The sequence below is a fragment of the Carlito syrichta genome, unplaced genomic scaffold (genome assembly GCF_000164805.1).
Source record: "Carlito syrichta isolate Samal-C Ts95f unplaced genomic scaffold, Tarsius_syrichta-2.0.1 Scaffold304701, whole genome shotgun sequence".
Taxonomy (NCBI): domain Eukaryota; kingdom Metazoa; phylum Chordata; class Mammalia; order Primates; family Tarsiidae; genus Carlito; species Carlito syrichta.
Window position 1 is genome coordinate 261,824 of NW_007248797.1, and position 14,812 is coordinate 276,635.

The 14,812-nt window shown below is 43.3% G+C and overlaps 2 protein-coding genes across 2 annotated transcripts in view; one reads left to right on the forward strand and one right to left on the reverse strand.

Moving 5' to 3' along the window:
* Positions 1-7,517, reverse strand: part of FAM196B (family with sequence similarity 196 member B) — a 19,494-nt gene extending 11,977 nt beyond the window's left edge. Inside the window, exons 1-3 of the mRNA XM_008060686.2 lie at positions 7,459-7,517; positions 5,435-6,986; positions 4,279-4,353 (exon numbers count right to left, since the gene is read on the reverse strand). Of these exons, the coding sequence (XP_008058877.1) occupies positions 4,279-4,353; positions 5,435-6,780 (1,421 nt within the window). The 5' untranslated portion in view covers positions 6,781-6,986; positions 7,459-7,517. The remainder of the gene's footprint in view (positions 1-4,278; positions 4,354-5,434; positions 6,987-7,458) is intronic.
* LOC103263014 (dedicator of cytokinesis protein 2-like) overlaps positions 1-14,812 on the forward strand; it is a 298,126-nt gene that overhangs the window by 238,924 nt on the left and 44,390 nt on the right. The window lies entirely within an intron of this gene.

Genomic DNA, 14,812 nt, shown 5'->3' on the forward strand with positions numbered 1-14,812 from the left:
GCGGCCACTGCACTCCAGTCTGGGCGACCAAGTGAGACTTCAACTCAAAAAAAAAAAGTCAATTAGCATTCAAGTAATGAAGGACGAGGGCCTTTGCTGAACCCAAAGCAGAGAGGTTGGAGTGAAGGGGCTAGATTTAGCAGTGAGAATCAGTAGCCAATTTGGTGTGTGTTGTGAAGGAGGAGAGTCAGTCAAGGGAGCCATGATGTCTTTACTGAGTCCCATCATGGTCAGTGGTGTTAAGCAAAATAAGAATAATGGGAAGAGAATCCATTTTATGGAAGAAACTGAGTGTGTTTGAGGAGTTGACTTGAGGTACCATAGGACGTTAAGTGGAAATGTCTATAAGTAGTTGAAAATTTTATACATAGATGTAGATTCCAGGAGAAAGGTGGAGGAAAGTGGTACCCCAGAAATAAAGTCCATGAATGCAGTTGAAGTGATAGGAAGAGGCTAAGGATGAGAAGAGGAGCAACCAGTCCGGGTGGACCCCAGACACATAACAGCTCTTCTGTTTTTCTCTCCTCACTAGTGCCTTTCAAATCTTACATGGCCAACCTCTCCCTTTGTCCATTGAAAATGGTGAGTTGCAGCTTATTCTTTCATTCTAATTTCTAAGCAACATGCTTGGATGGTAGATGAAAAAAAATTTCTGGAAAGGACCTTTTATTATTTTATAGCTCAAACCAAGCAGGTTTTTTCCTGGGAGCTAGGTGCAGAAAAGGAATGCATGATCCATGTGGTCAAAGTCCTTTATAGAGGCTCTGCTGACTATTTTTAGAGTGAATGTGAAGATGAAGTGCAGGAGACACGGCTGGAAAAGCAGACAAGGGGGTGGGGGGGGGAGGTGAGGAGGAACCACAGGGCTTAGAGAGACCTCTTGCCTTGCTAAGAGGAAAGGAAGCTGATTCCTTAGGATGCCACTTCCCAAACTCCAATCACCCCTCTCATGGTTTTCGCAAGATTCCCCACACCATCTGCGCAATTATTTACTTAATTTTTTTTCTCTAAATCAATTTACTTTTTAAACCTAAAAACATGTTCTATACAAAACAGGCAATATCACTTTTTAAAATGGAGACCCACATCAATTACAATACATATTTAAAAGGATTTGCCTTAAAAGTTAAAAGCTTCAATCATAAAAAAAAATTAAAAGTGATTGCTTCTAGCTAGCTACTGTTGCTTGCCCAGGGCTATGAACTTGAGACCTGTGTGTGCTCATTCTCTCTCCCTCTGTCTCTCCCCACCCCTCCCTGCCCCCCCCCCATGGAGAAATGCGATAAGCAAGCATTCTCAAGGTGGTAAAGACATGCTAGTACCAAACTCAAGTTTTCTTCTTTCTCACTAAGTAATTTAATGCTCTTTAATCTTGGGTACTACTGGTGGCATTTACTCAACCCTTTGGATAACTTGTCTGGAATAAATGCTAAGAGGAGGTGAAGGGAGTGATTAGGGTCTAGACAACCCATTTCTGAATACAGCCCATTTCCAGCCTCTTTCCTTGGAGCCTATGACAGTCAAAACTCAGAGTCCATTCTCTCTGGTGTAAGATTCCCTGAGAGCATTGTATTGAATCTTTAGGCATCAGTTTCCATGCTGTGCTCTTGGTGAGATTGACTATGTGAGATTTGAAAGGCACTAGAGAGGAGAGAGAAACAGAAGAGCTATTGTATGTCTAGGGACCACCTGGACTGGCTGCTCCTCCTCTCATCTTAGCCTCTTCCCATCACTTTAACTGCACTCAAGGACTTTATTCCAGAAGCACTACTTTCCCCTACTTTTTTCCTGATTCCTATATCTAAATAAAATTTTCAACTAACTATACACATTTCCACTTAATATTTCAACTGATCAGTGGTAAGAGGAGAACCAAAGAGGCTTAGGGGGCAGAGAAAATGAGTAGGATAGAACCAGATGACCCCACATATATTGACAGGAAGAAGCAGCATGGCCATGGCCTCTGGCTGGTGGAGCCCGTGGGAAATACCACTTAGAAACCATATGTCTTGCTCACTTAGCAGCACCATCCCCAGAGAAGAGACCCCATGGGCAATCCATCATGTGCCCTTGTGCTTTATGTACAGTGATGTGCACTGTGCCCATCCATCATCAGGGAGAGAGATTGCAGCTTAACAAGACCTGAGGATGAGTATTTCACATCACTTATTCATTTGTTTCTAAGATCTGACTTTTCAGGACACAACACAAGTTTGAATCATTTGAAATGTTTCGAAAAGAAAAAGACAACTCCCATCTTCCATCTGTTATGCTGATGGGGATGTTGTTCCGATCTCTTTGCTTTCATCAAATTAATTGCCCGTCCCTTTGCAATGGCTGAAATGTAAGGATACAGATTCTGCCGGGAGAACAGTCTGACTCTGAATGGTGATGAGGAATATATGCATACAATTGTCATTCTTCTGGAAAGAGAGGTGTGCTTGAAGGTTTGCTCACTTGTCCAGGGGTGTAGCCAATGTCGAATGTTTGCTTGGACTGTTTGAAGTGAGTGCTAGAAGAATGCAAACATTCCCAGACTTGTTGGAAGGTTATAGTTTAGCCAAATATTGTCACTTTTAATTCAGCTTAGAATATCAGAATGTCAGAACCAAAAGGCACCACTGGGACCATCTAATTAAAGGCCTTCATTTTTCAAATGAGGAAAATGACTTGTCCAAAGCCAGGTCATGAAATTCACAGTATATAGGGACACCGCCACTTGCTCCTTTTTACTTACATAAGCCAAATTTTAAAAAATCACTTTGTGGTAATAAAAAATACATCCTCTCGCTGCTGAGGAGAAGAGAGACAATCTCAAATTTAAATGGAGGTTAGTTCAAATTAATTCTTCTTGTTTGTGATAAATAGTCCTTTATCCTCCCTGTCTAGACATTTAATAATTTTTGTCCTCCTAGTGATTAGAAATTTTGCTTAAGATAGGAGATGAAAAAAAAAAAAGAAGCAAAAAGGGAGCAATTGATGAGACTACCTGATTTTCTAGACTTTTTCAGGGCTCCCTTTTGTGAAAGGAGACTTCATATTGAGGTGAAAGGCATTTCTTGAGTAATTCTGAATCTTCTGTTATTTGGTGATCCCTGTGACTCCTTGGTGTAAGAAATTGACAGATTCAATGAGAAGATGCCCACAGCCCACCCAAGTGTTAGCACCTCCTGTCCCAGGAACCTGGTCTTTGCTAGAATTAAATCTCAGACTTCTGCCAGAAAGAATGAAAAAAATTTTAAAAGAAGCTGCAGGCAGCCCAGTTGGGCTTCAGTGTGCTCAGGCCCTGAGCTGCCATACTCATTGTAGAGAGAAAAGTAATAGAGAAGTCAAAACTATCCACTTTGGTCCAACAAAATTAGATGTCATCAACTGAAATGACTGCCTTTGACCACTTTTCTACTGTGCCACCAAAAGTGGGCTTCCAGCTAAGGGGCATTGATCTTTCTGGTAATAACAATAATAAGCCCTGGGACTATTTTGTAGTTTGCAGAGGTTTGCAGTTACAGAAGGCATTCACAGATATTATTTTATTTGGTCCTCATGGCAACTCTGAATAGGGATAATTGTTCCCACTCTGCAGATAAGGAAAGTGAGCCCAGGTCAAGTCAGCTGACGTCAGATTTGGGGATTAAAACAGAGGTCTTTGACTCCAAGTTTAGTGCTCTTACCACTCACTCTATGATGTTTCCCTTTTATGACCTATAAAAATCGATTGCAGCACATTTACCCTGTGCAGGAAGGAAATGATGTATTTAGAAATAAACACGAAGTGCTTAGCACAGTTCTTGACCCGTGGTAAGTGCTCGGTATAGCTTGACATTACTGTTGAGGAAGAGGCAATTTTGGGGAATAATGATGATCACAGGTTTGGGATTTGAAAAATCTGTGAGTCCCACGTCTGTCCCTTTCTGCTCTTAGACAATGCTCTATGTGAGCTCAGCCAAGTGGCTTAACTTGCCTGAGGATGAAATGAGATGCAATGTGCCTGCCACATTTGCCACGCATCTGGACTTAGTGTTTGGTGAGGGTAGGGAAGATGACTTCAAAGGGAGTTGCTCATTGACCTTGTGAGGAGACAAACTGATCCCTGCTTTGGAACCAGATGCTAATGTTTCATAATGAAACACCTTGTGTTTTAAGTCTCAAGTATTCAAAGCCCTCCTGTCTTTGCCTGTCTCTTGACTTTCTGCTTCTAACAGAGTTTGCTAGAGCGTTCAGTGGACCCAATGGCTTGTTTCGTGGTCTGCAGAGCAGGCCTCCCCTGTGGTTGGGTACCTGTATATAATGCACGCCGTGTTCTGGCAGGTACTGCAGTTGTTGAGATCTTGGCCAGTTCGATAAAAGTTGCGCCTGCAAGACAGAGCATTTTCTGGATAAATCTATGGGCAAAAGCCACGTGGGCTGCACACATTCCACTGACTGGTCCCTTGGTCCCCACAGCACAGCATTCATGAGCCTCTGAAGTTGCGTGATCATTGCAAATAAAACCACAAGAAAGTCATGGCAGGAGATCACATTTCTAGAGGGCTTTCTACATGTTTAAACACTGTTCAATCTGAGGGTTTTCCCATGCTGACAACAGCTTGTGAGATGAGGGATTTGTCAGGTGAGTAGAAGGAATTTGATTGAAGCTCCTGGGCCTTTAGCTCAGTGCATTTCTCTCTGTATCAGCACGGTGTTTCTCTCTTATGAGGCAGTGTCAATTCTGGTTCATAACAGCAAACACCAGTTAATTACTTCTCTCTCCTGCCCCTTTTGATGTGCCATTGCTTCTTTTCTGTCTTTAAAGAGCACTTTCTAGAGGCACAAGCACTCCACACCTAAACAAATAACTGCCTTTCCCTCTCAGACTGGTGCTGAGTCACCCAGGAAAGCTTTTTGTGACTTTTTTCTCTTTATAGAATTGTCATTTCATTTCAGTTCCACGTAGTTGGTAAGTGAGGGATCAGCCCAAGTTATCCAAGTGGTTAGTACAGGGCAAAGTCAATAGTAAGCTTAGTGGCCATCTCAAGTCCTTTGTGAGAAACACACAAAGAACTAAAATACTGTGCAAATGCCGTGACTTGCTAAGAGGATGGGATGGGGAAGTACCTTCTTGCTGTGATTTTTTCTTTCCCCAAGATTTATCAACAGGACCCTTATCTTTATAAAAATCATTTTGGATCCTGCTTCTCCATTGCTGCCTTTCTCCAATCTGTTAACATCTGAAAGCAAAAGAAGCAATGGGAATCCACACAAATCCAACAAAAGTCTAGAATGAAAGGTAACCCAGTCAGAGCAAATGAAGACCATTGGTTATGATTTTGGGGAACAACAGTAATTCAAACATTTGGGGGACATTTTCCTAATGGAAACCAGTGATCTCTTTCTGCCCCTGCCTTGGCAAATTAATTCACCCAGTGGTTTTCAATATAAAAATATATTTTCTTACCCTTCAGTGAGAGCTCGAGCTTTCTCCAAGTCTTGAATTACATTCAAAAGGACTTTAATTTTCTCTTGGTTTGAATGCAGAGATTCTTCCACAGATTGCAGCCGGCCCTGAAGGTCACAGAGTTCACCCCGTGCCAGATGAATCTGATTAATGTCACTAATCTCCTTGTTGCTCTGAAGTTTGGTCTCATTCCTTGGAAGAGAGGATGGGAAGTGATTGCTTCCTGGACAATTTTGAAACTCCAGGGTGTCTGACTGGGTGGGGTTCTTTGCTATCTGCTCCTGACTCCCAGGGGCAGATTTTGATGCACTGTTAGTTTTGAGTGACACCAGATTCTGGTGATTGCTACTCGATGAAGGACAGTCTGAGGTTCCTCCTGGCTGGGCTGACTGGCTGTGAGAGCCTGGTGAGGGGGAGCTATGAGTCTGTGGAGATGAGGGAACACATGTGTCCTTTGACTGAGATGATACTGGGCCAAGGTCTTTGTCATCGGTGTTGTCTTTGGGCAAAAGCAATTCAGGTGTAAGTTTCTCTGTGCCTGGTGTATGGTTGGCTCCGCTGGTGGCGTTTAAGCAAGAAAGGGATCTTTCTGGATCTGCTGGAGTCGCCCTTCTCCCATCACCTGGACACGTGTCGACCAAAGGGTGTATAGAGTTACTTATTTCAGCCGACCTGCCTGGGCTGAGGGTGGACTCTCTGGCTACCCAGGAAGGGCTCTGATAAATATCATCTGGGACCTGAATGGCAGCTGTTGCTTTCTCTAAGGACCTCCAAGTTGCTGCTTCCAAGCATATGTTAACAGGCCCGTTGCTTTGCACCTTGGACACCCTAGGGAGAAATGGGTGGGACACCTTGACCCTTCGAGGGCCATCCTCGAGATGCTGAGCCAACCTTAAGTAGGCAAGGTCAGAAGACACAATGTCCTGTTCAGAGAGGTTGCCATTGACCTGGATGGCACTTTGGGATGCTGTTGGCATTTCTACCAGGGACTTACTGGCCGTGAGTTTCTTCCTTTTGAAAACTGGGAAATGCTTCCTGAGGCTGGGGGATGTTTGGATTGCGATGTTCCGAAAGCCCCCTGCCTTCTGGGACCTGGGGAAAGAGAGCGAGTAGGTGGGGGGGTGGTGGTGCCTGGATGCTTGAGTCTTCCCCATCACAGCAGAGTCTTCAGGAGTCTGGATGTCGACCTCAGCTAGGCCAGTTGGATTCTTAGTGGTCCCATCTTCCTTGAATCTCACCTGCTGGGATTTGCTCCTGCGATGGTGAGGTTGTTTCACAAACTCCACTGACTCTAGACTGTTACGCTTTAGAAGCACAGGTCTCACTTTCATATTTTGCTGGGCCATTGAGCCTCAGTAGAAAAGACTGGGACCATACACTTCTCCTGGGTACATCTCCCTTAGGTCTTTGGAGCAGCAGCTAATAATGATGGCATCTCAGACATGGAGAACTGCCAGCCGGGATGGAGAGGTCCTCTCCTCTTAGTGTGGGAAGCCCTTTTGGCCATCCCCAGCCTCTGGACTCTACGTAGTAGCCATTCATAATGCTTCCCCTGTAGTTAAAATATTATTTCGTTGTAGTCATAATTGCTACTTAGAAAAACAATGAGTTAGCCTAACTACTAAACCTCTGATCTACCAAGAGAGCTGGTGGGTTGTTTGTCAAGGGAGGCCAGCAGGCAGTTCTGATCTTGGAAGAAGCTGGCTGTCTTGAACAAAATGACAACAAAAGTACCATTTAGGGGATAACACCAGACTCCCAAAGAGTGAATTCCAAAAGAAACCTGCTATATCTGAAGCTTATGGCTTCCCTTCCCAGAGCATTAATTTCCAGTGTAGAACTACAGGAAACTTAAGCATATCTTTCCATAGCATGTAAGCAGGCAGAGAAATACATGACCAGGGGATTTGCTGCTTTGGTGATACATGATGCTCCCAAGGGACTGTCTTCATTTATGTCAATCACAAAGCCCTCCTTTGGGGCCATTGCTTTTTTTCATGCTGTCTCTTTTTTTCAGTGCTCACCTGTCTTCCTAAATAGCCTTACGAAACCGGGTGGGGTGTGACCAGGACAGGGCTGACACATCAGAGGGCAGAGTCCTTGTCATAGCGCCTTGGCAGAAGTTCACATGTAGGCTAAGAGAGCCATGTCTGCTGCCTCAGGGATGCTGGACGTTTACTTGGATTTGGGGGTCAGGGTCTGAGACCAGGCAGTCTTTGTAAGCAGGAAGCAACCCCTGAAAAGGGAAGAGACAACAGTCGCCACTGAGATTACAGTTTCTGTGGACTTCTGAGTTCCTCTCCAAATTCCAGTGCCTTGGCTAAGTATTTATGAATGGAGGGTCTAGCAGCAAGTCGACCACGCTGCACTTCTTTCTGTTCTCCTAGTGAGCCAGGCTCTTTGCGGGTACAGGATCTTCTAATAAAACGCCTGAAAGTCTGGATCCCTTCCTCCCTCCACTCCCAGGCACCACTCAGCCAACTCCTATGCATCCGTCAAGTCCCAGCTTCAATGGCACTTCCTCAGGGCACCTTTACAATTACTTCCCTGTTATTCACAGCCCAGTGCTAGACAATATCAGGGCCCTCAGTATGCATTCTCATCACATTCTTCCCGCATGAATTGCAGCTACCATGAAATAATCCTCCGTGTACATATTGATATAATGTGTATCTCCTCTAATGCCCTGTGAACTCCAGAAGGGTAGGGTTGGAGCCTTCTCACTCACTGCTTGGGTGTTCCCTGCCACTTTGGGTCTCACTGTAGGTGCTTAGTGAAAGAGGGTTTGACTGCATGAGGGGCGGGTCTTTTGGAAGCAGAAGCGAGCCTGGGATGAATTGGGGTGGAGGTCCTAGCGTGTCAGGGCAGCAGGACCCTTGGATTCTTTGCTATGACTGCAGCGTTTACTTAAGGATAAGATTCTCCCAATAGCTTCCTTTCTTATGATTCAGGAGATGAGTGGCCAGGAGGTTCTCTGAGGAATATGTACCTTGTAACATTTATTGAACACTTACTTTCACCATGCTGAGGACTTCACATGCATTACCATAACTATATGTATTTGCCAAGTAAGTATATGTGTGACAGGGACTGTTCTAAGCGCCTTCCTGACCACAATTCATTTCTTAATCACAAACTGCCCTATAGAGGCAGACACTGTCACTGACCCCATTTTACAGTTGAAGAAGCTAAAGCCCAGAAAGGTTAGGTAGTTTGCCTGAAGATATCCCACTGCCTTTCCAATATTGAATTATTTTATTTAATCCTTACAACAAATCTACCAGGTATCCTTATTCCCCTTAAACTGATGAGGAAACTGAAGTTCAACAAGGGTAAGTACTCAGTAGAGGAGCTGGAATCCAAACCCAGGTGTCTGTAGTTCCAAAGCCCACGCCCTTAACCATGACGTTATGATTCTGTCCTTTTGGGGTCTGCCTGATATGTGGACAGATGATATCAGTGATTTGAGGACAAGATTTAAAGGCCTTTGATGATCTAGAGAGATACAGGGAAGTAGTCTCCTGCCTTGCTATGGCAAAGCAAACCAGAGGGTTTGCTGCAAGTCGGAGAAAGCCCAATGGCCCTAGGAGGAGGTGAGTTTCAAACCTATCTGGGTTGACCAAGGGATCTTAAAAGAAAATAGGAGTGATAAAATAGTTCACAAGCGTTTGGATATCTCTGAGAAGGTTTTCTGTCTGCAGCACTCAGCCTTATGCAGATCCAAACTCTTGCTCCAAAATGGGGACTGTGAGTAACATTTTCCATCGTGCTGTCTGGAGTGTCCACTTAGTAGGTGCAACCCAAGCTTTGGCTCTGTCTTCTGCTTTTCTGGGAATTGCTAAATAATGTCTGTGGTGACCTTGGCTTTTTCTGCTCCCAGCTGCCTTAAGAGGGTTCAACTAACCAGTGGCTGGGTGAGTATGTGGCAGGCCCTGAAAGAACTAGGATTCATCTAAAATCCTATTGAGTTGTCAACCTGTCATTAGCCCCTGCAACTCACTACTCCTCACATTCTGAGTGTTCCTCAGAACTGGGTTCAAACCCTGCCCCTTGCAGGCTGAAGGCCTTTGTGTTTGGCTAATCTGTAAAATGGAGATGACACTCACAGCCTAGACACAGACTCATGGCTCTGATGAGGAGACGTCAGTGAGAGCCCACGGGCTCTGTAAGCCCCAGGGGTGGATGAACCCCCATCTTCAGCTTCTCCAGAGCAACTAGAGCCTCTCTTGGGACTGAAGGAGCAGAGTTTGGGGGAACCACCTCATTTGCCTCACCTTTCTTACAAGGCTTACAAAGCAAGACTGCCCAGCTTCACAGCCACATACCTCTCTGGGGAGATAATCCTGCCAGCCCTGGGTTCCTCTATTACTCAGCATAACAATCCCAAACAACCTTACTTGTTAAATCTGTGTTTCAGTGACTTTGTGTAGGACTTTTCATGGCTAGAAAAATCCGCTAGTTCATCTCCTCGTTCCATGACTAAGTCCTCCCTGCATTTTCCTCTGCAAGTAGTAATTAAGAATGCCTGGATACCTGGAGTGACAGGGAGCTCTCTACCTAATACCATAGTCAATAAGAATTGTTTTCATTGATCATAGAAAACACGTATTAAAAACTTACTGTAACCAGGTGGTGTGTTAGCATGTGTCATTTAATTCTCAAACTGATCTTCTGTGATCCCCATTTTGCAGAGTGAGCGGTTGATGTTTGTGAGATCACCACATGCCTGAAGCCATGAAGCTCATGCCCTTCTTCACCTTTGTGCTGTAGATCCTAGAGATTTATATTTCTAGGGTTTATATTTCTTTTGGGGGGTTTCTCTGCCTAATTATTCCTTACTTTCTCCTTAACACACACGAGCACTTCATTCTGGGAGCATTAACTCACGTAGGCTACAGTTGTCTAAAGCTGGTTTTCATAAGCATTTATGTCTAGTGAACATTAGTTATGTGCCAGGCATTGTGATAGGTGTTTTTCCTTTATTCTTTTCCTTTATCTTATGACACTCTTTTTTTTTTTTTTTTTTTTGAGTTGGAGTCTCACTCTGTCGCTGTCGCCCAGACTGGAGTGCAGTGGCCGCTCCCGGCCACCGCAACCTCGACCTGCTGGGCTCCGGCGATCCTTCCGCCTCAGCCTTCCAAGTAGCCGGAATTACAGGCATGCGCTACCACGCCCGGCTGATTTTTTTATTTATTGTAGAGATGAGGTCTCGCTGCCCAGGTGGGTCTCGAACCCACGGGCTCAGGCAATCCACTCACCTCAGCCTCCCAAAGGCGTGGGATTATAGGCTGAGCCGGCATCTTATGACACTCTTAAAGGCAGGTGCTATAAGTCCCCTATTGTATGAATGAGGGAAGCACAGAGGTTAAAGTATTTGCACTAAGTTGCTCACCTGGTAAAGAAGCTGGCATTTGAACCTAAGGACTGACCCTAGAGCACACCTCCTAACCAGTGGGACTTCCTGTCTTCTCCAGAATTGAGGAGGATCAAGCTTTTTGTGCAAGGCTAACAAGCAGGTTTCAAACTCCTTCCACATTTCCATTCTGAAAGTCAACCATTGTCCTAGTTTTAGCCCTGCCTTTTCTCCAGAAAATTTTGGTACCCTTTAGATGTGTTCTCTTGATCTTTAAAAACGTAGTATAAATATACTATGTTTATTGTAAAAATTCAAATAATACCAATAAAAAAAGGATGAAAAAAATTTTCTGAAGTCTTATCACCCAGAAAGAGCCACTGTGCACGAATGATTTAGTGGTTCATTCTGGGTATCTTACTGTGCAATGCTTGCATATGCGTTGCATGTACAAGTTCATGGTTGGAATGCCCTTTTTTCCCTGAACAACCTGGAGAAAGGTACACATTTTGGTGTATAGTTCATGTCGTCCTTTCAGTAGGCTAACAGGACTTTGTTGTCTAGTTATTCCATGACCTATTTAAAGTAGTACTTTTTAATGGATATTTAGGTTGTTTCCAAATATTTTGTATTATTAATAATACTATCAATAACTTTTTTATGGTATGTGAACCCTGGAGCACTTGTCTAATTATCTCTTTGAAATGAATTCCTAGAAGAAGAATTAGTGAGTAAAGTAGCCAAACATTTTACATTTTGTTGATATCACCACTTGACCACTTTTCATTCTAGAAAGTTCTAATGTGGTGGGATGCAGTGGTTCAAGCCTGTAATCCTAGCACTTTGGGAGGCTGAGGCAAGAGGATTGCTTGAGATGGAGTGAGATCCAACTAAAAAAAAAAAAGAAAGTCCTACTGATGTGCAATCCTACTGTTACTGCATGGGAAGGCCTTTTCACCAGAACTTCTTTGTCACTGAATTTGGTCAGTTTATGATGATTTTAAAAAAGTCATTGCCAATAAAGTAGAAGAGAAAATTGTATTTTATTGTCTTGACATAGAATTTATACAAGATTGGACATTTTTTCATATGTTTATTGGTTTTATACTACATTTGATATAGGAGAAAATTTAAAAGTTGAAAATGAAAAATTTTAATGATCAAGTAAATGTGGAAACTTTTATGTCCTAAATAGATCCTAGGAAGTTTAGGAAAAATAAACTTTCTACTTAAAAAATGTTTAACTTATGTCCTAACTCTTCTGCCCTCAATGTTCACTATAACCTTTGCACGTACACATCCTGAGGGATACACCTGGCTAGAAGGAGGGCCTCCCTAGAGCCCCTTAAGTCTCACAAACTCCCAGCTGTCTCTTAATTCATAGGGAGTTCCTCAGGCCTGGATGGTTAGGGCTTAATTAATATCTTGGCCAGAGTCCAGAATCACTCCCTGGAGGTGGTCACAGCAGCCACTGCATACCCAGTGACTGGGAGTTTGCAATACTTCATTCTATCCTCCCTCAATTATTGACTTAGTGAACATGAACTGACTGTTTATGTTCCAACTATGCCTTTGGTCCCCATTGAATGGTCCTCATGGAATCAGTGTCCATTAGTAGATTCAGAAACACTTAACATTATCTCTGTAGGTCACAAACTGCAGGCTTTCTTTGGAATGCACTCCCACTTCCTTTTTCTGGCATGTGGGTAGGTAATACAGTGAGAGGTTAAGTGCATAGGCCTTAGCTGATGATCGACCCAGACTAGAATCTTCCGCTTTCTGACTGTTGACCTGGAACAAGTGACTTGGTCTTCGTGAAACTATATATATAGATTTTTGTGAGGATTAAATGAGATAATATATATCAAATGTTCAGCATAGTGAATGCTAACTTTTCAGATCGAACTGTGGTGGAGGCCATGAGACATCGTGATGAGTCTTGATCCCTGTGCTTTTTCTTTAACTGCAGGTGAAATTGCAGGAGGGAATGTACAAGGATGGCAATCCTGTCCGTCTACCAACCATCTTGTACTTTGCATACCTTGGCATCATACTTGTCTCCCTGAATTTTGATTCCCTGTTGCTTTCCAGCCTCTTCAGCTAGACTTTGAGCTCCTTGAGCCAGAGAGCCAGTCACGGGGTGACAATCTACTCTGAACACTTAACCCTCACTCCCAGTTTGACACAGAGCAGGTCTTAAGTCAATTCTTGTAGAACAAATGAATATAATCCCATATTATCTAATTGCCTTAGCTTCTACAGCATGGAAAAAATTGCATAGTTGGCATGGAATAAATATTTGCATATCTAATTAATTAAGAGCAGTTGAATTAATTCACTTCTTTCTCTTTCAATGATGTATTATCAGTAGGTCTATGGGATGAAAGAACTATGCCTGGTCTTTAGTGTATTATGTTTTCTCTATTTATGACTCAGATTTAATTTGGTTAAGCTTTATTGAGAGCCTGTTATAATGTGAGCGCTATAATAAACACTGTGGAGATTCTGAAAAAAACTGAGACCTGCTGCCTATTGTAGCACTAAGAAAAGACCTTGTAATGCCAACCTCATGTGAAATTGGTCCTTGGGAGGTATTGCAAAATGTTGTACAGAGTTGGAGGGACTTGGAGGAAGATATCTGATTCATGTATCTAAATCCAGCTTTAAGTATCATGGTGCTTTACATGTTAACTGGGCTTCAGACTTTTTCCTTTAGGCAGGAGTCAGTAATTTTTTTTCTTTTTTTCTTTCTTTTTTTTTTTTTTTTAAAGACAAGGCCTCTCTCTGATGCCCAGGCTGGAGTGCAAATGGTGTGATGATAGCTCATTGCAGTCTCAAACTCTTGGGCTCAAGTGATTCTCCTGCCTCAGCCTCCTGAGTAGCTGAGACTACTAGTATGTACCACCACACCTGACTAATTAAAACAAATTATTTTTTGTAGAGGTAGAGTCTCACTGTGTTGTGCAGCCTGGTCTTGAACTCCTGGCCTCAAGTGATCCTCTCACCTCGGCCTCCCAAAGTACTGGGATTATAGGCATAAGCCACCAAGCCTGGACTTTTTTTTTTTTTTTTTAAGGTCAGAGAGTAAGTATTTCCAGCTTTGCTGGCCACAGGGTCTCTGTTACAACCATTTAACTCTGCCATTGTGACAAGAAAGAAGTTATAGACAATATGTAAACAAATGACTGTGATTTGTGTTCCAATAAAACTTTATAAAATAGGCAACTGAATGCCATAGTTTGACAGCCCTTGCTTGAGGCACTGGGAAATCACTGGTAGTTTTTGAGCAGGAGGCTCTTGACTAGGTTTTTTTGTATTTTAGAGAAGGCTCTGTTTGCTGACACTTTGTCTTCTTCCTTCTCTGTACTTAGAGTCAGTAGTAACAACTCTTAATATTTATACCACATTTTACCACTTACAGAACATTTTCACATCCCATGAAATCCCTGCTCGGAAGGTTGGGAAGCACTATTCCTGTTTTAAAGAAGAGGAATTAGACCCAGAAGGATTAGATGACTTGTTCTAAGTCACAGAGGTGGATCTGGAACCCAGTATCCCTGCTGCCAGCCACAAGGCTCTGGTGGAAACACTGACTTCCCCCTCTATGTAGCTGGCCAGATATTTAACTATTTGGTGAGTTGGTCCTGTTTCCCCAGCTGGAGCATGCATTCCTGAAGGTCAGGGACATGTCTCCTGCTCCTTTTCTATCCTCTAAAGTACTAGGCACAGTGTTGAGTCTTTGGGAGGCACAAACTATTGATCACTCACCTCTGGGTCTTGTGGTTCAAAGTTTCCTTTCCCTTCCATTTGGATTCGGTTTTTTGCTTGATCAAGTCTGTTGACAGGTGCTACTGCATACCCATCTGAAATCAAAGAGCTGATGCTTGTGGTACAAGTTTTCGTTTGTCTTTCCCAGCAGCTTTCTCAGTAAGGACAAGGGGGCTGGTATATTTTGGGGATCTATCTAAATCCACATTTTCCCTTAAGTAGTCCAGAAGACACAGGGAATTGGCTTTCTTTTTTGC